This window comes from Staurois parvus, unplaced genomic scaffold, assembly GCF_062004578.1.
Source record: "Staurois parvus isolate SC_StPar_1 unplaced genomic scaffold, SC_StPar_1.0 ptg001252l, whole genome shotgun sequence".
NCBI lineage: Eukaryota > Metazoa > Chordata > Amphibia > Anura > Ranidae > Staurois > Staurois parvus.
Genome location: NW_028319048.1, coordinates 3,021,107 through 3,044,536, shown reverse-complemented (window position 1 = coordinate 3,044,536; position 23,430 = coordinate 3,021,107). Strand labels below are relative to the sequence as shown.

Below are 23,430 nucleotides of genomic sequence, written 5' to 3'. Positions count from 1 at the left end.
GCATTTTAAATTTCACCAATTCGGCTCCTATTGAATACAGTGGGGTTCCAGTTCAGCATCCTTCTCAAACCAAACCCAGGGCAGTTTAATTCATCACTATTGAGGATATATTTGTCCATCTGTGGTCATCTGACACAAACTATACTATGCAGGCCTATTTCAAAGCTTTCTCTCCTTTCAAGGCAGCGCCCGTGTCATTCTTGACATATGTCTACTGGAAATTCCCTTTACGTACATTGATTGTACATTGAACGCAGCTTTCGTAAACATGACCTTTTATATCTGTATAACCTGTTTTACATGATTCTGTTTTATCTCACGCACAAACTATTTCCAAGTAAAAAAACACTGCACTTTACTTTCATTTTATGAAACATTGTTCCTTCATTTCAGTAGACAATTAGATTTCAGGTTATAAAGAGACAACATGACTCCTGAGCAGAATAAGGAGTTTGTAGAGAACTTCAGCCTAGATAATTGTAGAAGGGGGAACCAGGGCTACAACCGGGTCCTCTTTCAGTTCTTTGGATATTTGGGTCATGGAAAGTCAGCGTTCATTAACTCCTGTAAGTACGTCCTCGAAGGACAATTCAGGATTCACGCTGACCAGAGAAATGACTTCTTTGGAACAATGGCAAGAAGATCATACAGACTGACCAATGCCATTAGCTTGGTGGACAATCGAGGATTGACCAGAGCAGACTGCCATGAGACTGGATTGATCTACGCCCAGCTGGGTAAGAACCAGTGCTGTAACTATAGAGATAGCAGATGGGGTGGAAGGGGACCCATTATGGAAATGTGTGCACGTGGAGAGAACACAGATCCAGTACTGTATTACTAATGATTGCAGAGGTGGCTGCTGACACTGATCCTGTACCCCCTGTCAGTGGCGTAGTGTGGGTTGCCAGCACCTGGGGCAAGGCATGTATTGCACCCCCTAACCCATGGACCATTAGAACTTCCAGCGTGCCTTCCACCAGTCCAGTGTGAAACTCCTTACCCCCTCCCCCCCCAAATACATATGTTGTATTTTAAAGTGGTATACCCAAATCAAACATTTATTATATTGCAGCCTTTCAATTCTTAGAAGTGTTCACTGCATCAAATCAGATTGTATAGCCGGCATTGATGCAGCTGAAGTGCAGATGTACAACAGATTACGTGTTTCAGCTACAAAGCCTTAGTCATAGTCATATGACGTGACATAACATAGCATAGCATATATACAGTACATCCACCTCAAACCAACACAGGCAAAGCCAATTAAACCAATTAGAATCCAAAAATGAAGATGGGAAATAGAAAGAAGAAAGGAGATGGAGAAAACAAAACAAAGGAATAAAACATTTACAGACAAATATACAACTTTTTGATATGTAACTATCATTTTTTGCTGCTTTTTTTTTAATGAGTTGGAATTTTTCATGTATTTAAAGGGATTTTTATTGTTTCAATTCAGGCATGTAAAAAAATCCCTTCTCCTGGCCACATTGATTTTTTGTTAGAAATGATTTTGCTTTAGTACCTGTTTTCCAGGGCAGTGTCCTAAACCTCCTTGCCTGTTAGCCCAGAATATTGGCATGTTTAAACATTTAGGGCTCCAGAAGGTTTTATTCCCTTCATGAACAGGGAATTGTTTGCTATTCAGCACTGCGCTACTTTTACTGGCAATTGCCGGTCATGCAACACTGTACCCAAATGAAATTTATGTATTTTTTTTCACACAAATAGTGCTTTTTTTGGTGGCATTTGATCACCTCTGAGGTTTTGATTTTTATTATATAAACAAAAAAGTCTGAACGTTTATATATATATATATATATATATATATATATATATAGTTTTATTGTTTTTTTTACTATAAAAATACCAAATAAAAAATAACAAAAAAAATCTTATTTCCTAAAAAATTTAGACCACAATGTACTCTGCTGCATGTCTTTAGTAAAAAAAAAAATCACAATAACTGCATATTGATTGGTTTGCGTGAAGGTTATATGGTCTACAAACTATGGTATATATACTGGAATTTTTAATTTTTTTATACTACTAATGACAGTGATCAGTGATTTATATTGGGGCTGTGATAGTGCAGAGGGCATTCTGACACTAACTGCCACTGGGTGGGAACTGACTAACTGCCATTGACATCTCCAGTGACAGTAATACAGTGATCAGTGATAATACTATACACTGTCACTGTAATAACATTGGCTGGGAAGGGGTTAACACCGAGGGACAATCAAGGGGTTAACTGTGTGCCTAACTATGTGTAATGTGCATAATATGTGCTGCTTTTAGTAAATAATGTGTTTGTTTTATCTCCCTGATTTGCAGGGAAAAAACAAGCACCTTGCTGCCGTTCATTCATTTTTTAAAATATGATTATTATAGAGCCTTTAACACATGTATGAAATGACTGAAATGTTGACTCCCAACTACCCTCTGTTTGATATCCTACTATTAAAATATATTTTAAGATTGTTTAAAGTGATTGTAAAAGTATTTTTTTTAATAATACACATTATACTTACCTGCCCTCTGCAATGGTTTTGCACACAGTGGCCCAATCCTCCTCTTCTGGGGTCCAACGTTAGTGCTCTAGGCTACTCCACTCTTCAGAATGCCCCCATAGCAAGCCGCTTGGCACTCCTGTTGGTAGGGCACTCCTGTGGGCTCACTCCCAAGCCATGCTCTGTGTGTCCAATGGTGCCCCCTTTCCTCTCACAAGCTGTGATCGACAACAGAGGGAGACAATGGCTCCTGCTATTGCCTCCATGTCCAGTGAGGAGTGAGAGAGAGAGAGAAGTGTTGCTCTAGGGCACAGCACTAGATCGAGAACGAGCTCAAGAAAGTATTGGGGGGAGAGGGAGCTGAACAGAAGGTTTTTTACCTTAATGAAGAGAATGCATTAAGGCAAGGGTGGGCAACTGTTGCCCTCCAAATGTTGTAGAACTAAATGTCCCATGAGGCATTGCAAAACTGACAGTTACAAGCATGACTCCTAAATTGTAAGCTCCAAGGATCAGGGCCCTCAATCCCCTCATGTATCGCATTGTATTGGTATTGTTCTGTCACATGTTCTGTCCCCCTTTGTAATGTACAGCGCTGAGCGAACTATTGGCGCTTTATAAATACTGTATAAGAATAATAATAATAATGACTCCCAAAGGCAGAGGCATGATGGGACTTGTAGTTCACCAACAGTTGGAGGGCCACAATTGCCCATCCCTGCATTAAGGTAAAAACCCCTCTGCCTTCACAACCACTTTAATCCCTAGTTCACACCGATGTCATGCAATTTGACCTTTCCATGACAAGGTGCACCCTATTGCCAGCAATTAAACTATTCAAATCGGTGAGACCCCAACTCCATCCAATTCCATCCAATTGCTGCACTATTTTTGTCGATTACAGGTGCGACTTGCATAGGCATCTGTGCATGAAGTCGCACAGAGGTCAGGGAAGTCGTACCTGAAATCGTACTGACCTGCGACCCACTTCTAATGAAGTAGCACAATTTCAAATATTGCATTCAGTGTGAACCAAGGATAAATCATGTGTTTAACCTCTTCCAGTGGCCTGATCACCTCCATACCCCAAACCAACACCCTGATTACCGCCATACCCCATACCATGTCCTGATCACTTCCATACCCCATACCAGCACCCTGATCACCACCATACCCCATACCATCATGCTGATCACCACCATACACCATACCAGCGTCCTGATCATCTCCATACCTCATACCAGCATCCTGATCACCCCCATACCCCATACCAGCACCTCGATCACCTCCATACCTCATACCAGCTCCCTGATCACCTCCATACCCCATACCACTGTCTTGATCACCGCCATACCTCTTACCAGTGTCCTGATCACCACCATACCCCATACCAGCGTCCTGATCACCACCATACCCCATACCAGAATCCTGATCACCTCCATACCCCATACTATCATACTGATCACCCCCATACCCCATACCAGTGTCCTGATCACCTCCATACCCCATACTATCATACTGATCACCCCCATACCCCATACCAGCGTCCTGATCACCACCATACCCCATACCAGAATCCTGATCACCTCCATACCCCATACTATCATACTGATCACCACCATACCCCATACCAGCGTCCTGATCACCACCATACCCCATACCAGCATCCTGATCACCTCCATACCCCATACTATCATACTGATCACCACCATACCCCATACCAGTGTCCTGATCACCTCCATACCCCATACCAGTGTCCTGATCACCCCCATACCAGCATCCTGATCACCCCCATACCCCATACCAGCGTCCTGATCACCACCATACCCCATACCAGCGTCCTGATCACCACCATACCCCATACCAATGTCCTGATCACCACCATACCCCATACCAGCATCCTGATCACCACCATACCCCATACCAGCGTCCTGATCACCACCATACCCCATACCAATGTCCTGATCACCACCATACCCCATACCAGCGTCCTGATCACCCCCATACCCCATACCAGCATCCTGATCACCACCAAACTCCATACCAGCATCCTGATCACCTCCATACCCCATACCAGCGTCCTGATCACCACCATACCCCATACCAGCGTCCTGATCACCACCATACCCCATACCAGCGTCCTGATCACCACCATACCCCATACCAATGTCCTGATCACCACCATACCCCATACCAGCATCCTGATCACCACCATACCCCATACCAGCGTCCTGATCACCACCATACCCCATACCAATGTCCTGATCACCACCATACCCCATACCAGCATCCTGATCACCACCATACTCCATACCAGCATCCTGATCACCACCATACCCCATACCAGCGTCCTGATCACCACCATACCCCATACCAGCGTCCTGATCACCGCCATACCCCATACCAGCACCCTGATCACCCCCATACCCCATACCAATTTTCTGATCACCGCAATACCACACACCAGCATTGTGCTCACCTCCATACCTCATACCAGCGTCCCGGTAACCGCCATACCCCATAGCAGCATTGTGATCACCTCCATACACCATACCAATGTCCTAATCACCGCAATACCCCATACCAGCATCTGGATCACTGCCATACCTCATACCAGAGCCCCGATCACGCCCATATCAGCATCCTGATCACCTCCATACACCATACCAATGTCCTGATCACTGCAATACCGCACACCAGCATTGTGAACACCTCCTCCATATACCATACCAGCACCTTGATCACTGCCACACCCCATACCAGCATCCTGATCACCACCATACCCCATACCAGCATTCTGATCACTGCCATATCCCATACCAGCATCCTGATCACCTCCGTACACCATACCAATGTCCTGATCACCGCAATACCCTACACCCGCATTGTGATCAACTCCATACCCCATACCAGCACCCCGGTCACCACCATACCCCATACCAGCATCCTGATCACCACCATACCCCATACCAGCATCCTGATCACCACCATACCCCTTACCAGCATCCTGATCACCTCCATACACCATACTAATGTCCTGATCACCGCAATACCCCCACCAGAATTGTGATCACCTCCATACACCATACTAGCGCCCTGATCACCTCCATATCCCCTACCAGCACCCTGATCACCTCCATACCCCATACCAATGTCTTGATCACCGCAATACCCCCACCAGCATTGTGAACACCTCCATATACCATACCAGCACCCTGATCACTACCATACCCCATACCAGTATCTTGATCACCGCCATACCCCATACCAGCAGTGTGATCACCTCCACACATGCATACCAGTGCAGTGATCACCACCATACCCCATACCAGCATCCTGATCACCTCCGTACACCATACCAATGTCCTGATCACCGCAATACCCCATACCAGCATTGTGACCACCTCCATACCCCATACCAGTATCTTGATCTCTGCCATACCAGTAGTGTGATCATCACAATAGCCCACACCAGAGTCCTGAGCACCACCATACCACATATTAGCATTCTGATCACCACCATACCCCATACCAGTGTCCTGATCACCACTATACCTCATACCAGAACCCTGATCACTGCCATAACCCATACCAGTATCTTGATCACTGCCATACCCCATACCAGTATCCTGATCACCTCCATACACCATACCAATGTCCTGATCACTGCAATACCCCATACCAGCACCGTAATAACTGCCATACCCCATACCAACATCCTGAACACTCACATACCCCATACCAGCATCCTGAACACACACATACCCCATACCAATGTTCTGATCACTGCCATACCCCATACCAGCAATCTGATCTCAGCCATACCCCTTACCAGCATCCTGACTACTGCCATACCAGCATACTGATCACCGCCATACCTCATGCTAATGCCGTGATCATCACCATACCGCATACCAGCATCCTGATCACTGCCATATGTCATACTTGTATCTGGCATTTTGAGATCTCAACTGATTAATTTTCAACTATATATCCCATAGTTTGTAGACTCTATAGATTTCACGCAGACTAATATTATAAACTGTTTTTGGCTATTTTTACCCCATTAATGTAGCAGAATAAATTTTGGCCTTAACTTATGAAGAAAAAATATCTATTTGCAAAATTCTATAACAAAAACTAAGCAAAAAATATTTTTTTTTCAAAATTGTCAGTATTTTTTCATTTATATAGCAAAAAATAAAAAACCCAGTGGTGATCAAATACCACCAAACAAAATCTTTATCTGTATAAAAATGTCATATGGGTACAGTGTTGCATGAGTAATTGTCACTCAAAGTGTAATAGCACTGAAAGCTGAAAATTGGCCTGGGCTGGAAGGGGGTTAAAGTGTCCGAACTTGAAGTGGTTAAGAACGATGTGAAAATGCTAAGCATTGTGGGCATCTATTTAAAAAAAAAAATAGAACTTCCTACAAATATCCCATCCTTCTTTTTACACTCATACCGGTACTTTGTAGAAGAAATGCCAAGATTCGGTGTAAGTTCTCTGCACTGACCTCCTGACTTGTTTTGCAGGAAATTTGATGCCTGTGGACCAGCAGGTCAACTGGCCAGAAAATTACAGTGAAATAATGAACTGGATAGTGAACAACGATACGACTCCAAACTACACAGATTTCATTGTCCCGGTTTTCATATACAGGTAAGAAAAGAATGAACACCCTTATTGGATGAGCACAGAAGAAAACTGAGGCAAGCTGCCAATCGGCTGAGAAAATTGCTAGAAGGCATATTTTTTTCATTCATCTAAACATATGTGTAACACCCTCCTAGATACATTAGGGGAAGTTAGATCCTTAAATGGCTAGTCAGGAGCTGTTAGCACCTCAGGTGTAATAGCCAGAGGGATCAAAAGTGGGTCAGGGCTGAAAGACTCTGCAGACCGGCCTCTCTGGAATTTCCCCCCGGGCCTGAGGTTCTCTGGGAGGGTCTTGGAGGCAGTGGGCGGATCTGAGGGGTAGCGGGCTGCACCTCCTTATGGACCCCAGCCAATCCCCAACAGGAGGTTGGAAAGGGGCTGGACTCCTTAAAAGGTGATGGAGCCTGCTCAGTCAGGAGGAGTTGGAGGAATAGGTGGTGTTGGAGGATGATGGTCAGGTGGAAGATGGAAGAGATCAGAGTGCTGTGAGGCAGCCAGGAGGTCTGCTGGGATGGGGCCTCCTTGAGAGTTATGTGCTGAGGACGGAGAAAACTCAAGATTAGCTGGTCCCTACTGAATAGAATCACCTGTATAACAGGAGGGAACCATACAGCTCACAAGCCTGGTAACTGCAGCCATCCACATGCTGTACAGGAGAGCACCCTGAGTGAGTACACCTGAAACCTCTGGGTGGATTGGGAAAGGAGCACTCTGGTGGGAAACCAGATTAGCCCCCTTGCTATTGACTGTCTACCCTTTTGAAGAAAACAGGATCTGGGTCCCCTGCTCAGGACAAGTGAGACTTTGTCATCTGGAGGTGCTGGCTAGCACTCCAACTGTGTTCATTGAAGCCTTAAGAAGGAGATGTATATAGTTCAGGAAAGCTGTCCTCAAGTTTCAATCCATTGGGCATCCTGTACACCCCTATACTGTATCCAAGTTTGAATCCCCCATTAAAACAAATGCTTAATGACTAGATTTCTGACTATGGATGCATGTCTGCGTGGGAGGTGTTGAAGGTCTGGAGAAGCAGGACTATAGGAGGACCCACCTAAAAATAAATATTCCTGAGTGGCTTCTATGTGGGTAGTGCTACATATGGATGTAGATGTATTTGTTCTCCAGAGAATCATACAATTCATGAATCACAGATGCTTGATGCCCAAATTATGCGACTCCCAGAAGGTCCAACAGCTCCACTTAAATTATTCAGACCAATCACAAATGATCACCTCCACTGATCATTAAAAACTAAACAAAACTTCAAACTTTTCTATTTTTTTACTCCGTTGGAGAGGAAGTCAGGAGGAACATGGTTCCTCTATGGTTTCCTTGGTCACTGAGGAGAAGATCCAACTGGATGCTGATGCCCTATGTGACTCTAGCAGCCATCTTGAGCCAGGCAGAGACTTTTTAAGGCCCTGGCTGCCAGTTTGGCATGCATTTAGCAAGCTGGCAGAGTAGAGACAGGTACCGTAGGGACAGAACTAGTGACAGAGAAAGGTTCCTGACGAAGAGGGATAGCTTAAGGCTTGCAACTTCTCAAGATATCTGCCTGCTTGGCACAAGATGGCCAGGACACATTCTTTCCCTCTGTACAGACGCTGTCATATCAGCTGAATCCTGCTGTCTGCATGTTGATAGAACGTTGAGCGTTCCCAGCTGGGCTGCCTTCCCACCGGATTATTTGTTAAGTGTCTCTGCATTATTTCAATACAAGTCCTTTCATTGCACTGAGATTGAGTGTATTATTTCCGCTGCACTGCGATGCACCCCGCCTACAAACCAGGTTTGTACAAATTCTTCACAGTTTAACTTGACTCCACTCCCAAGTGAATTTATCCCTGGATCACACTGGATCCAACTTTGAAATCAAGCGATTTCACTTGAAGTCACGATTTCAAAGTCGGATGGCAGAGCAGCTTCAAGTGTGACTTCAGAGACATTTGTGCGACTTCGTGTTCACAGATGTCTATGCACGTTACAGCCCAAATCGGCAAAAGTAGTGCAGGAACTACTTTTCTAATCCGTGTGACTCCATTGAAGTTGGAGTCACACTGATTGGAACAGTTCCATTGCTGATCATTACATGTGGTTTGGACAGTCGAATCGCATGACAATTTCCCCTTCTGCGTGAACCAGGGCTGTGGTGCTACTCATTTAAAGCCCATATCCCGGTGTAAAGCCCTCCAAGATAGCTAGGGGGAGCTAGTGTTCAATTAATAGAGGGGAGGGCTGAGTAGCAGCCTGGGTGTGATAGCTAGAAGGTCAAATTGTGGTCAGGAGCTGAAAGGCTTTGCAGGCCAGCCCCTCTGGAATTTACCCCTGCTCTATGGCTTTCGAGGAAAGCCTAATGACAGTGACTGGATTTGAGGTGTGGCTGGCTTTCACTCTTGAGGGATCCTAGCCAATCCCCAACAGAAAGCTTGGCAAGGGGGTGGAACACCTTTAAAAGTGTTGGAAAAGAGAGGCATGTGCAGTAGGATCCTTCTTCAGTGATCTGAAGAAGGAGCTTACTGCGCATGCTTCAAAATGCGTTACCGCCCCTTTCACCTGTCCCATCTGATGCTGCGCTCCATGCCTCATCCTGGTTAAAGATACATCCAATCTCACACTTCCTGATCCCACGGACCACGCTAGATGACTGGAAGCCTCATCTGGATCTCAACACACCACATGATGAGCCTTTTTAGCTATTTACCTTGTAAGTGCAATTTACCTATTGTTCACTAATAAATCGTCTATACTGCACTTAGAGGCGCCTTCCTCGATTTCTCATGTCCACTGCATTAGAGCCTTGCCTCCACTCTAAGAAGAGCTGCCTCAGTGCTATTGCTCCCATCCATCCCTGATATCCATCTGGAACCTTTATCCTATAGCCACAGAGGTTGGGCTCTAGAAAGAGCGCCCTATGGAATATACATTTAAAAGTGTTGGAGCCTGGAAACACTCCCATTGCTCCCACTTTTACCTCGAAACATACTCTTCACACCGCAAATACCCCAAACCAAATACCTACTTAAACACCCTTGTATCCAAGCCTCTCTCCAAGCCTGGTACAACCTTACAACTACTAAATTTGAAAATACCAAACACATACCCACCCCAATCAATATACTACACCTCATCACTGCATCCCTAACTCTATTACAATGGGAAAAATCCAACCTAACCGACATAAAAGATCTCTACACAAATCACAATTTGGAATCGTTCCAGACTCTCCAGGATAAATTGAATCTACCCGCAACCGAATACTTCACCTACCTGAGAATAGCTCACTGCTTACGAACAATAAATATTCCTCATTTTATAAAGTTCCTACCACCGCATACCAATTTTTTTCACAAAACAAAATATCCAGGTAAAGGTATCTCTACATTTTACACACTAATTGTAGACTCACTATTCACCCTACAATCTTCCTCCTTAATTAACTGGGAAAAAACGCTCCTACAGCCAATACCTCCACACTTGTGGGAAAAAACCTTCACCATCGCCTATAGAGCCTCACGATGTAGTTCTCATTGGGAATCGTACCTAAAATTACTACATCAATGGTACTTAACACCCGTTAAACTTTCACTATATTATCCACAACTCTCCTCCTCCTGTTGGAGACAATGTGGAGAAATAGGATCAACGCTCCATACACTATGGACATGCAAATCCCTCAAATCCTTCTGGAACAGCGTCTTCCAAATGCTCTCAACATTATCTAAAACTCCAATAATCCCAAACGCTGCTCTAGCACTCCTCCATATTGGAATCTCGATTTCCCTCGAGACTCCCGTACCATTATTATCCATGCATTATCGGCAGCTAAAATAAACATAACTATATTATGGAACACTACTAAATCCCCTTCTCTTACTTCACTGATAACAGATCTTAACTTCCAATGCGATATGGAAAAAAGATCTGCCCTAAACAATTCTACCGATCACACATTTAAGCTCCACTGGTCTCAATGGTTACAGAACCCAAACTGCTCCGTAAAAGTCTGATAAATTCATTATAAAATACCTTGACCCATCTGCCTAGACCGGTGCGCTTACCCTTCCCTCTCCCCTTTCCCACCTCCCCTATTTCCCTACTCCTTGTTCTCCCCCCCTATAGATCTCTTCTACAACCTTACATGGTTCAGATTATACTGAGCATACCTCTCATGCCAACCCCACTTATTCTAGTATTACCCCCAGCCAAATGGTGGGGAAAATATTGTTTTGTTTACTTTCCTGTACTACATTATTTCTAACTGAACCGTATTTACCTACAATGTCTTGTTACTAAAACTTCAAGATAGTGAAAAAGATATGAGGCTGAAGGCAGGAGAATGCGAGGAGGCCAAGTGGAATGGGGCCTACCTGCAGGCCTGGAGCTGGAAATGAGGAAAGCTCAGAGCTCAGTGGCCCCAGAGCAAGGACCCCCTGTATGGCAGGGAAGGAGTGGCCCAGCTGATAGGCCTGGTACCAGCAACCAACCCTCAAGCGGTACAAGATAGAATTTCAGTGAGTGCACCTGAACCCCCTGGGCAGATAGGGGAAGGAGCACTCTGGTGGGAAACCAGATTTGCTGCCTATTTGGGATTGTCTACTTTTAAAGTGACATTTACATCAGATCCCCTGCTCAGGGATACCCCCAGATTGCTGGGTGAAGAAGAGGAGTTCATCTAGGGTCTGGGGTGGTGCATTAAGGAGACACTGGCAAGCTCTCCAACAGTGACTGTGTTGCAGTGAAGGCTTGTAAATAGTTCCAGGAAGTTGTCTCCAACCCCATCCCAGTTCAAATCCCCTAAATAAAACAACAAAACCCAAGCTCAAGGACTGATTTATGACTCTGGATGCAAATGTTTGTGAAGATGTGTGATGCTTGGCTGTGTAAGACAATAGGGAGATCCAAATCTTCTAGTGACTCCTAAGGGGGTAGTGTTGCACCGGCAAAAAAAAAAGTTTTCAGACATACCAAATTTTCAGATCCTCACAGTACAAGACTGGTCTGGCACCCCACACTCAGGTGGTCTTGAGTTGTGGACTGTTCCTGACATCATCAAGCCCAGAGCAGGCTCCATAGACCAGGAACAGTCCACCACTATACCATGGGGGAGCACCATTTTCTGGTAGAACAAAGGAAGAGGTAGGGGGCACTACCCCCAAAAAAACAGGCTACTGAAGGAACATTCACTATTATTATTATTATACAGGATTTATATGGCGCCAACAGTTTGCTCAGCCCTTTACAATACAAGGGGGACAGTACAATTACAATACATTTCAGTACAGAAGGAATAGGAGCTTACAATCTAAAGGAAGGGGGAGGGGATACAAAAAGTGATAGCTGCGGGGGATGATCTGGCGGAGGTGATTCAAGTATAGTTCTTAGGTGGAGGTGGGGTAGGCTTCTCTGAAGAAGTGAGTTTTCAAAGATCGCCTAAAGGCAGACAGGGTGGGGGCTGACCAGACATGCTGTGGTAGGGAGTTCCAGAGGATGGGGGAGGCTCTAGAGAAGTCCAGGAGGTGAGCGTGGGAGGAGGCGATGAGGGAGCTAGAGAGGAGGATATCATGGGAGGAGGGGAGTGGGCGATTTGGGCGGTATCTGTGGATGAGGTTGGTGATATAGCTAGGGGCAGTGTTGTGGATGGCTTTCTAAGCTGTGGTTAGTATTTTGAATTTTATATGTTGGGTTAGTGGAAGCCAGTGAAGGGATTGGCAGAGAGGGGCAGCAGTCGCTGATTGGTTGGTAAGGTGTATGAGTCTAGCGGCAGTCTCTGATTGGTTGGTAAGGTGTATGAGTCTAGCAGCAGTCTCTGATTGGTTGGTAAGGTGTATGAGTCTAGCAGCAGTCGCTGATCGGTTGGTAAGGTGTATGAGTCTAGCGGCAGTCGCTGATCGGTTGGTAAGGTGTATGAGTCTAGTGGCAGTCTCTGATCGGTTGGTAAGGTGTATGAGTCTAGCGGCAGTCGCTGATCGGTTGGTAAGGTGTATGAGCCTAGCGGCAGTCTCTGATCGGTTGGTAAGGTGTATGAGTCTAGCGGCAGTCGCTAATCGGTCGGTAAGGTGTATGAGTCTAGCAGCAGTCTCTGATCGGTTGGTAAGGTGTATGAGTCTAGCAGCAGTCCCTGATCGGTTGGTAAGGTGTATGAGTCTAGCAGCAGTCTCTGATCGGTCGGTAAGGTGTATGAGTCTAGCAGCAGTCTCTGATCGGTTGGTAAGGTGTATGAGTCTAGCAGCAGTCTCTGATCGGTCGGTAAGGTGTATGAGTCTAGCAGCAGTCGCTGATCGGTTGGTAAGGTGTATAAGCCTAGCGGCAGTCTCTGATCGGTTGGTAAGGTGTATGAGTCTAGCGGCAGTCGCTAATCGGTCGGTAAGGTGTATGAGTCTAGCGGCAGTCGCTGATCGGTTGGTAAGGTGTATGAGTCTAGCGGCAGTCACTGATCGGTCGGTAAGGTGTATGAGTCTAGCAGCAGTTGCTGATCGGTCGGTAAGGTGTATGAGTCTAGCAGCAGTCGCTGATCGGTTGGTGAGGTGTATGAGTCTAGCGGCAGTCGCTGATCGGTCGGTGAGGTGTATGAGTCTAGCGGCAGTCGCTGATCGGTTGGTAAGGTGTATGAGTCTAGCGGCAGTCGCTGATCGGTTGGTAAGGTGTATGAGTCTAGCGGCAGTCCCTGATCGGTTGGTAAGGTGTATGAGTCTAGCAGCAGTCTCTGATCGGTTGGTAAGGTGTATGAGTCTAGCAACGGTCACTGATTGGTTGGTAAGGTGTATGAGTCTAGCGGCAGTCCCTGATCGGCTGGTAAGGTGTATGAGTCTAGCGGCAGTCTCTGATCGGTTGGTAAGGTGTATGAGTCTAGCAGCAGTCTCTGATTGGTTGGTAAGGTGTATGAGTCTAGCGGCAGTCGCTGATCGGTTGGTGAGGTGTATGAGTCTAGCGGCAGTCGCTGATCGGTTGGTAAGGTGTATGAGTCTAGCGGCAGTCCCTGATCGGTCGGTAAGGTGTATGAGTCTAGCAGCAGTTGCTGATCGGTTGGTGAGGTGTATGAGTCTAGCAGCAGTCTCTGATCGGTTGGTAAGGTGTATGAGTCTAGCAGCAGTCTCTGATTGGTTGGTAAGGTGCATGAGTCTAGCAGGAGTCTCTGATTGGTTGGTAAGGTGCATGAGTCTAGCAGCAGTCTCTGATTGGTTGGTAAGGTGTGTGTGTCTAGCGACAGTCTCTGATTGCTTGGTAAGGTGGAAGGCTCTAGCGGCAGCATTCATAATAGACTGAAGGGGGGATAGCCTGTGTAACGGTAGACCAGTGAGGAGGGAGTATTATTATTATTATACAGTATTTATAAAGCGCCAACAGTTGGCTCAGCGCTGTACATTACAATGGGAGACAATACATGAGACAGTACAATAACAATACAATGCGATACACGAGCGGTTCGAGGGCCCTGCTCCTTGGAGCTTACAATCTAGGAGGGAGGGGATAGTGGTACGGGAGGAATAGCTGTGGGGGATGGAGTGGTAGGAAGAGTGGAGGAGATTGGCAATAAGCAGAGGGCGGGGTAGGCTTCCCTGAAGAGATGGGTTTTCAGGGTGCGCTTAAAGGAGAGGAGAGTAGGTGATAGTCTGATGGATTGGGGTAGGGAGTTCCATAGATGGGTGATGCCCTGGAGAAGTCCTGGAGGCGTGCATGGGAGGAGACCAGGGAACTAGAGAGTAGGAGGTCTTGTGATGAGTGAAGAGTACGTTTTGGGTGGTATTTGGATATCAGGTCGGTGATGTAGTTTGGGGCAGAGTTATGGACAGCTTTGTACGTCAATGTGAGCATTTTGAATTTTATGTGTTAGGTAATCGGAAGCCAGTGGAGGGATTGGCAGAGGGGGGTGGCGGAAACGGAGCGGTTGGTAAGGTGGATGAGTCTGGCCTCCATATTCAGGATCGACTGAAGCCTGTGGTGAGACAGGCCAGTGAGGAGGGAGTTGCAGTAGTTGAGTCGTGATATGATGAGGGAATGAATGAGCTGTTTAGTGGTTTCTGGGGTTAGGAACGTGCAGATTTTGGAGATGTTGCAGAGGTGGAGTCTGCATGAGTTTGTGAGTGATTGGACTTGGGGCTGGAAGGACAGATTGGAGTCTAGGATGACACCTAGGACTTTGGCTTGCGGGATGGGACTGATAGTGGCGTTGGTCGTGATTGAGAGGGTGGGGAGGGGTGTGGGGGGGGGGGAACTAGGAGCTTGGTTTTGGAAAGGTTTAATTTGAGGAAGTGGAGCGACATCCAGTCTGATATGTCGTTCAGAAGTCTTGTGATTCGGGTGGAGACTGAGGGGGTGAGGTGAGGGGTAGAGAGATAGATTTGTGTGTCATCGGCATAGAGGTGGTAGTTGAAGCTGTGAGAGTGTATGAGTTGGCCAAGGGAGGAGGTGTAGATGGAGAAGAGAAGGGGCCCGAGGACAGAGCCTTAAGGGACCCCAACAGAGAGGGGGAGTGAGGGGGAGGTGGTAGCGTTGTAGGTAACACTGAAGAAGAGTAAATAAGGGAGGCACTAAATAAAGGGAAACCCCAACTTCCACATGCCTACATGCTGGTGACAGTGAGAGGCTGAAGGGGCTATTATGGAGGATTTGTAAAACAATAAAAAGAATCAAATGTAACCTTTCTCTTTGAATTTGTATTATGTGAGATAACTTCTCTTGCACATATTATATTTGCTGCAGTGTACAAATGTATCTCTTTCCTTCAGCGTGACAATGATCATTGAGAAATGCAATATCCCTGAACTGAGGACTATATTGAAGAATGCCGAAAAACTGACAGGTACTCACATATATCTCACATGTATATACTTGGCAGAGTCTGATTTCTTTGTAGGAGGCAAGAGGTGTTGTTTTTGCTCAACTGGACACCGGCATAGTGACTATTATATACTATAGCTTCTAGTAGAATGTCCCTACCTTTTACCAAGTTCCTGCAGACATACAGTTGGGATGGAAAGTTTGGGCACCCCAGCTAACAATTTGTATTAATGTGCATAAAGAAGCCAAGGAAAGATGGAAAATCTCCAAAAGGCATCAAATTACAGATTAGACATTCTTATAATATGTCAACAAAAGTTAGATTTTATTTCCATCATTTACACTTTCAAAATAACAGAAAACAAAAAAATGGCGTCTGCAAAAGTTTGGGCCCCCTGCAGAGTTAATATCTTGTACTGCCCCCTTTGGCAAGTATCACAGCTTGTAAACGCTTTTTGTAGCCAGCCGAGAGTCTTTCAATTCTTGTTTGAGGTATCTTTGCCCATTCTTCCTTACAAAAGTCTTCCAGTTCTTTGAGATTTCTGGGCTGTCCGTCACGCACGGCTCTTTTAAGGTCTATCCATAGATTTTCAATTATGTTGAGGTCAGGAGATTGTGAAGGCCATGGCAAAACCTTCAGTTTACGCCTCTTGATGTAATCCCCCGTGGATTTCGAGGTGTGTTTAGGATCATTATCCATTTGTAGAAGCCATCCTCTCTTTAACTTCAGCTTTTTCACAGATGGCATCAAGTTACCATCCAAAATTTGCTGAAATTTTATTGAATCCATTTTTCGTTCTACTCATGAGATGTTCCCTGTGCCACTGGCTGCAACACAACCCCAAAGCATGATTGATCCAACCCCATGCTTAACAGTTGGACAGAGGTTCTTTTCATTAAATTCTGTGCCCCTTCTTCTCCAAACGTACCTTTGCTCATTCCGGCCAAAAAGTTCAATTTTAACCTCACCGGTCCACAGAACTTGTTTCCAAAATGCATCAGGCTTGTCTATATGTTCATTTGCAAAGTTCAAACGATGATTTTTGTGGTGAGGACGTAGAAGAGGTTTTCTTCTGATGACTCTTCCATGAAGACCATATTTGTACAAGTATCTCTTTATAGTGGAATAGTGTACCACAACTCCAGTGTCTGCCAGATCTTTCTGGAGGGATCGTGCAGTCAAACGTGGGTTTTGAATTGTTTTTCTCACCATCCTGCGAGCTGTTCTGTCTGATATTTTTCTTGGTCTTCCAGATGTTGCTTTAACTTCCACTGTTCCTGATGACTGCCATTTCTTAATTACATTCCGAACAGAGGATATTGACATCTGAAAACGCTTTGCTATCTTCATATAGCCTTCTCCAGCTTTGTGAGCGTCAACTATTTTCAGTTTCAGTTTTCTAGACAACTGCTTAGAAGAACCCATGGTGCTGATTGTTGGGGCAAGGTCAGATGAGTCGGGGCATTTAAAACCTTTGAGATTGACATCACCTGGTCTTCCCAGACGATGATTGAGAACAATCCATGACACTGGCAGGTCTCAGCTTGCCAAAGGGGGCAGTGCATGCTTTAAATTCTGCAGGGTGCCCAAACTTTTGCAGACGCCATTTTTTTGTTTTCTGTTATTTTGAAAGTGTAAATGATGGAAATAAAATCTAACTTTTGTTGGCATATTATAAGAATGTCTAATCTGTAATTTGATGCCTTTTGGAGATTTTTCCATCCTACCTTGGCTTCTTTATGCACATTAATACAAATTTTTAGCTGGGGTGCCCAAACTTTTGATCCCCACTGTACATGTGCTCAGCTCAAGAATGGTTGGAACCCCTTATAATGGGCACAGCAGGTGTACAGACTCAGGAACTCAGCACAGGGATGGTGGGAACCCCTCATAATAGGCACAGTAGGTGTACAGATTTAGGAACTCAGCACAGGGATGGCGGGAACCCCTCATAATAGGCACAGCGGGTGTACAGACCCAATAACTCATCACAGGGATGGTGGGAACCCCTCATAATGGACACAGCAGATGTACAGAGCCGGGAAGTCGGCACAGGGATGGTGGGAACCCCTCATAATGGGCACAGCAGGTGCACAGACTTGGGAACTCAACACAGGATTGGTGGGAACCCCTTATAATGGGCACACTGGGTGTACAGAACTGGGAACTCAGCACAGGGATGGTAGGAACCCCTCATAATGGGCACAGCCGGTGTATAGACCTGGGAAGTGAGTGCAGAGATCTCACCAATGTAGCCCATAACATTTAGAACAAAATTTCAGCTAATTTAACTTTTCAGCATCTACAAAACAGTGAGCTATCCATTAGAGGCAGACTGTTCCTGTAATTCCGTTGGGTGTAGTCCTTTCAATTTCAGTAAAAGCAGATTGTTGGTGAGCAGTGCCGGCTGTATGGGGAATGTACAATGTGTTGTTCTGCCCAGCAGAGTTCTATGCAGGACCCTAAAAATCCAAATGCTATTTTTCTTCCCAGGAATCAAACCATTTGTGGTTCTGACACATAAATCTACGGGGAGATTGACTGAAATAAAACACATATTCCGGGATATGGGAATAAATTACATATTTAAGGTGGAGAACTACACTCAGAAGGAACACAATAAAGTGCGGGCCACCCATGAGGAGATCCTGAGGTTCCTCTATGAAGTTATGAAGGATGTTGCATGCCGCATGGAAGAGTTGAGAAATCCCGTACAAGAGAGGGCTGATCGCAAGAAATTTCTATTGGATTTTGCACATGAAAGAGAGATGGAGATAAGAATAAACCAGGAAAGGCAACAAGCCCAGCAAGAGGCAGACAATAAGTTTTGCTTAATATTGTGAGTCACAGATGGAGCAAGAAGACCACATCTGGGCATTACGTTATGATCAACAATGATGTACGGTTACGTAGTGGGAGATGGATTTAGGAGAGATCGAAAAATTTTGTCAAATCTGATTTTGAGGTGAAACTGAAGATTTCCTGTTCACTTAACTTGCTTTCTAATTTATAAAAAGAAAAATTAAACAGAGCGGAAAGCAAATAATACACGTCCCAAATGCTTAGAAATGTGCTAAAATATACGTCAAGTGCAAAAAACATACAGTTGTGTTCAAAATAATATCAGTGTGATGAAAAAAGTGACTAAAGCTGAAAATCCTTCTAATAGCTTTTATTTCCATCCACACAAATGCATTGGGAACACGACACATTCTATTCCAAATCACAACATGAAGAAAAATACATCAAATTTGTGTTGTTCCTCTAAAAAAATTGAAGAAAAGTGAATATTAGACGGTTCAAAAAAATGGCTGTGTTTGTATTCTTCTTTACAAACTCAAACATTCACTATATAAACTGAGAAATGTTTGAAGATTTTGCTTTCCTTTGAATGACTTCATGAATATTTGGTTGTAGTCGCACTGTTTCTGAGAACTGCTGTACATCTGTGTTGCATGGAGTCACCCAACTTCTGGCCCCTGTGATCAGGTATTCCAGCCCAGGATGATTGGACCACATTCCACAGTTCTTCTCTATTTCTTGTTTTTCCCTCAGAAACGGCATTTTTGATTTCACCCCACAAGTTTTCTATTGGATGAAGATCCGGGGATTGGGCTGTCCACTCCATAACGTCCATCTTGTTGGTCTGGAACCAAGATGTTGCATGTTTACTGGTGTATTTGGAGTCGTTGTCTTGTTGGAACCCCCATTTCAAGGGCATTTCCTCTTCAGCATAAGGCAGCATGACCTCTTCAAGTATTCTGATGTATTCAAACTGATCCATGATCCCTGGTATGCGATAAATAGGCCCAACGCCGTAGTATGAGAAACATCCCCATATCATGATGCTTGCACCACCATGCTTCACGGTCTTCACAGTGTACTGTGGCTTGAATTTAGTGTTTGGGGGTCGTCTGACAAACTGTCTCCGCCCACTAGACCCAAAAAGAACAATCTTACTTCCATCAGTCCACAAAATGTTGCGCCATTTCTCTTTAGGCCGGTCAATGTGCTCTTTGGCAGATTGTAACCTCTTCAGCACACGTCTTTTTCCCAACAGTGGGACTTTGCGGGGACTTCTTGCAGATAGCTTGGCTTCACATCGGCGTCTTCTAATTGTAACAGTCCTCACAGGGAACGTCACACCTTCTTTCATCTTCCTGGAGCTGATTGTTGGCTGAGTCCGCCCCATTTTGGCTATTCTTCTATCCATTCCAATGGTAGTTTTTCGCTTTCTTCCACGTCTTTCAGGTTTTGGTTGCCATTTTAAAGCATTTGCCATCATTTTAGCTGAGCAGCCGATCATTTTCTGCACTTCTTTATATGTTTTCCCCTCTCCAATCAACTTTTTAATCAAGGTACGCTGTTCTTCTGAACAATGTCTGGAACAACCCATTTTCCTCAGAATTTCAGAGTGAAATGCACTGTAACCAGCATGTCCAACATTTGCTGCCTTCCTTCCTTAAATAAGGGCAATAATTGCCACCTGTTTATCAAAGAATGAATGACCTCACTAATAGAACTCCACACTGCTATTATTTTGAACACGCCCATTTCAATGAGTGATTCAATGACACAGAATCAGCACCATGCATGTCATGACTGTTGGATTTCTATTACTCTACTACACCTGCTAGGAAATTATTTGCCATGTAGAAATATCATTCCTACCAAAAACAGTGATTGATCCGGTTAGTGATGTCTGACTGCTATTATTTTGAACACAACTGTATATCAAACTCCAAAACTGAGCATGTGTCCTACAAAAGTTAAATTGGGAGGACTAAAAAAGGGGGTGTAAAAAAAAAATGTTTGTTGTTGCTTTCTAACGTATCCTAGCAGCACTGCATGGAAATTTGTTTAAAGCTGAATAAAAAAAAATGTTATTGAAATGCTGTATATTCCTCATTAGTCGCAAAGGATATAAATCCACTTAGTATGCAACAAAAGCTTTTACAAATAAAACAAGTTACTTTTTCAAATTCCATTTCTTAAATCAGTAATAAAATAGAGCAATACACAGGGACAGAGAATGTATTAAAATTTACTATTCTTGAAAAATATATTGGAACGAAAAAATATTATATATAAAGTATATATACAGTTGTGTCCAAAATTATTCAACCCCCACTGAAATTGAGTGTTTTGGCCAGTTTGACATTGCTTTTGATCATTCAGTCATCTTGCTTACATTTACATTAAAGAGGCACTTGTAGGTCAGACAAATATAACATAACAGTTATAATGAAATAACCACAAATGTCTTTTCTGTGCTCACAGCATTATCAGTTTTATTCAACCCCCAAGTGACATTCAATCTTAGTACTTAGTACAGCATCCTTTTACAGTTATAACAGCTTTTAAACGTGAAGCATAGCTTGACACAAGTGTCTTGCAGCGATCTACGGGTATCTTCGCCCATTCTTCATGGGCAAAGGCCTCCAGTTCAGTCACATTCTTAGGCTTGCGCACTGCAACTGCTTTCTTTAAGTCCCACCAGAGGTTCTCAATCGGATTTAAGTCTGGTGACTGCGATGGCCACTCCAAAATGTTCCAGCCTTTCCTCTGCAACCATGCTCTAGTGGACTTGGAGGTATGCTTGGGATCATTGTCCTGTTGAAAGGTCCAACGTCTCCCAAGCCTCAGGTGTGTGACGGACTGCATCACGTTTCCATCCAATATCTCCTGGTACTGAAGAGAATTCATGGTACCTTGCACACGCTGAAGCTTCCCTGTACCTGCAGAAGCAAAACAGCCCCAAAGCATGATTGACCCTCCACCATGCTTCACAGTAGGCAAGGTGTTCTTTTCATCATAGGCCTTGTTCTTCCTCCTCCAAACATAGCGTTGATCCATGGGCCCAAACAGTTCTAATTTTGTTTCATCAGTCCACAGAACACTATCCCACAACTTTTGTGGTTTGTCCACATGGCTTTTGGCATACTGCAGTCGACTCTTCTTATTCTTTGGAGACAGCAAGGGGGTACGCCTGGGAGTTCTGGCACGGAGGCCTTCATTACGCAGTGTGCGTCTTATTGTCTGGGCTGAAACTTCTGTACCCACATCTGACAAATCTTTTCTCAGTTCCTCAGCAGTCACACGGGGACTTCTCTCCACTCTACGCTTCAGGTAGCGCACAGCAGTCGAAGTCAGCATCTTCTTTCTGCCACGACCAGGTAGCGTTTCAACAGTGCCCTTTGCCTTGAATTTGCGAATGATGCTTCCTAAGGTGTCTCTTGGTATGTTTAACATCTTTGCAATCTTCTTATAGCCATTGCCCTTCCTGTGAAGAGAAATCACCTCTTCTCTTGTCTTCCTGGACCATTCTCTTGCCTTCACCATGTTTGTAACCACACCAGTAAATGTCTAGAAGGAGCTGAGTATCACAGTCATTTTAAAGCTGCCTAATTGGTGCTTATTATGCTTGATTGCTGCTCGGTGACATCCACAGGTGTTTTCAATACCTGATGGAAAGCACCTGTATGAACCTCTGTTCTTCAGAGTGGTAGTCTTTAAGGGGTTGAATAATTGTGGCAATGAAGAAACCACATAAGAACCATTTACTACTGTATTACATAAACAATTGATGTCATTTTAGTTGCATTTGGGTAGTTACAACGTCCTTGTAGGATTTGATTCTGAATACAATTCCAAATGTACACTATAGTCCCTAAACCCCTTTACAGCATTGGGGGTTGAATAATTTTGGACACAACTGTATTATACATGACATCTCACACATAAAGAGCGGATGATACCAAGATTATTGAGATGCAGCCATTTTTAAAGAAAACATATTGAAGGAAAGGAGAACATATACATTGAGAAGATCTGCCTTAAAACATTGAACAAAACGTCTCCCTATATGTCGTCTGATCTGGCTATGTGTGGGCAAAGAAAGACACAGTCATACATCTTTGCAATATTTGCACATTGTATGGACATAGCAAAGTTGTCAGATCCTTAATATGTTATATACTAATAATAATAATAATAACAAAATAAGCAAACAATGTGGCCAGGCAGTGGGGACACTGACTACAATTCTAGGATGCATCACTAGAGGGGTCACCGGCAGGAGGAAGGAGGTCCTGATTCCTCTATAGTGATCTTTATATCATTAGAGGGGTCCCCGGCAGGAGGAAGGAGGTCCTGATTCCTCTATATAGATCTTTATATCACTAGAGGGATCACCGGCAGAAGGAAGGAGGTCCCGATTCCTCTATATAGATCCTATCACTAGAGGGGTCACTGGCAGGAGGAAGGAGGTCCTGATTCCTCTATATAGATCCTATCACTAGAGGGGTCACCGGCAGAAGGAAGGAGGTCCCGATTCCTCTATATAGATCCTATCACTAGAGGGGTCACCGGCAGGAGGAAGGAGGTCCTGATTCCTCTATAGTGATCTTTATATCATTAGAGGGGTCCCCGGCAGGAGGAAGGAGGTCCTGATTCCTCTATATAGATCCTATC

General features: G+C 44.5%; 1 protein-coding gene across 1 annotated transcript; it reads left to right on the top strand.

The window, feature by feature from the left end:
• The first annotated feature begins 388 nt into the window (after nucleotides 1–388).
• LOC149437886 (uncharacterized) lies at nucleotides 389–20,849 on the top strand. Its single transcript, XM_089660535.1, has 4 exons — nucleotides 389–737; nucleotides 7,055–7,181; nucleotides 15,905–15,978; nucleotides 18,451–20,849. Exons 1-4 carry the CDS (start codon nucleotides 428–430, stop codon nucleotides 18,798–18,800), a joined length of 861 nt encoding a protein of 286 aa, XP_089516661.1. The 5' UTR covers nucleotides 389–427; the 3' UTR covers nucleotides 18,801–20,849.
• Nucleotides 20,850–23,430: the final 2,581 nt, after the last annotated feature.

What these genes read in the sequence shown, in the direction of transcription:
- LOC149437886 (XM_089660535.1), top strand. Translation starts at nt 428, where the DNA reads ATGACTCCTGAGCAGAATAAGGAGTTTGTAGAGAACTTCAGCCTAGAT. An exon ending in GTCCCGGTTTTCATATACAG is followed by an intron (nt 7,182 to 15,904) that starts GTAAGAAAAGAA and finishes TCTTTCCTTCAG; the next exon opens with CGTGACAATGATCATTGAGA. An exon ending in GAATGCCGAAAAACTGACAG is followed by an intron (nt 15,979 to 18,450) that starts GTACTCACATAT and finishes TTTTCTTCCCAG; the next exon opens with GAATCAAACCATTTGTGGTT.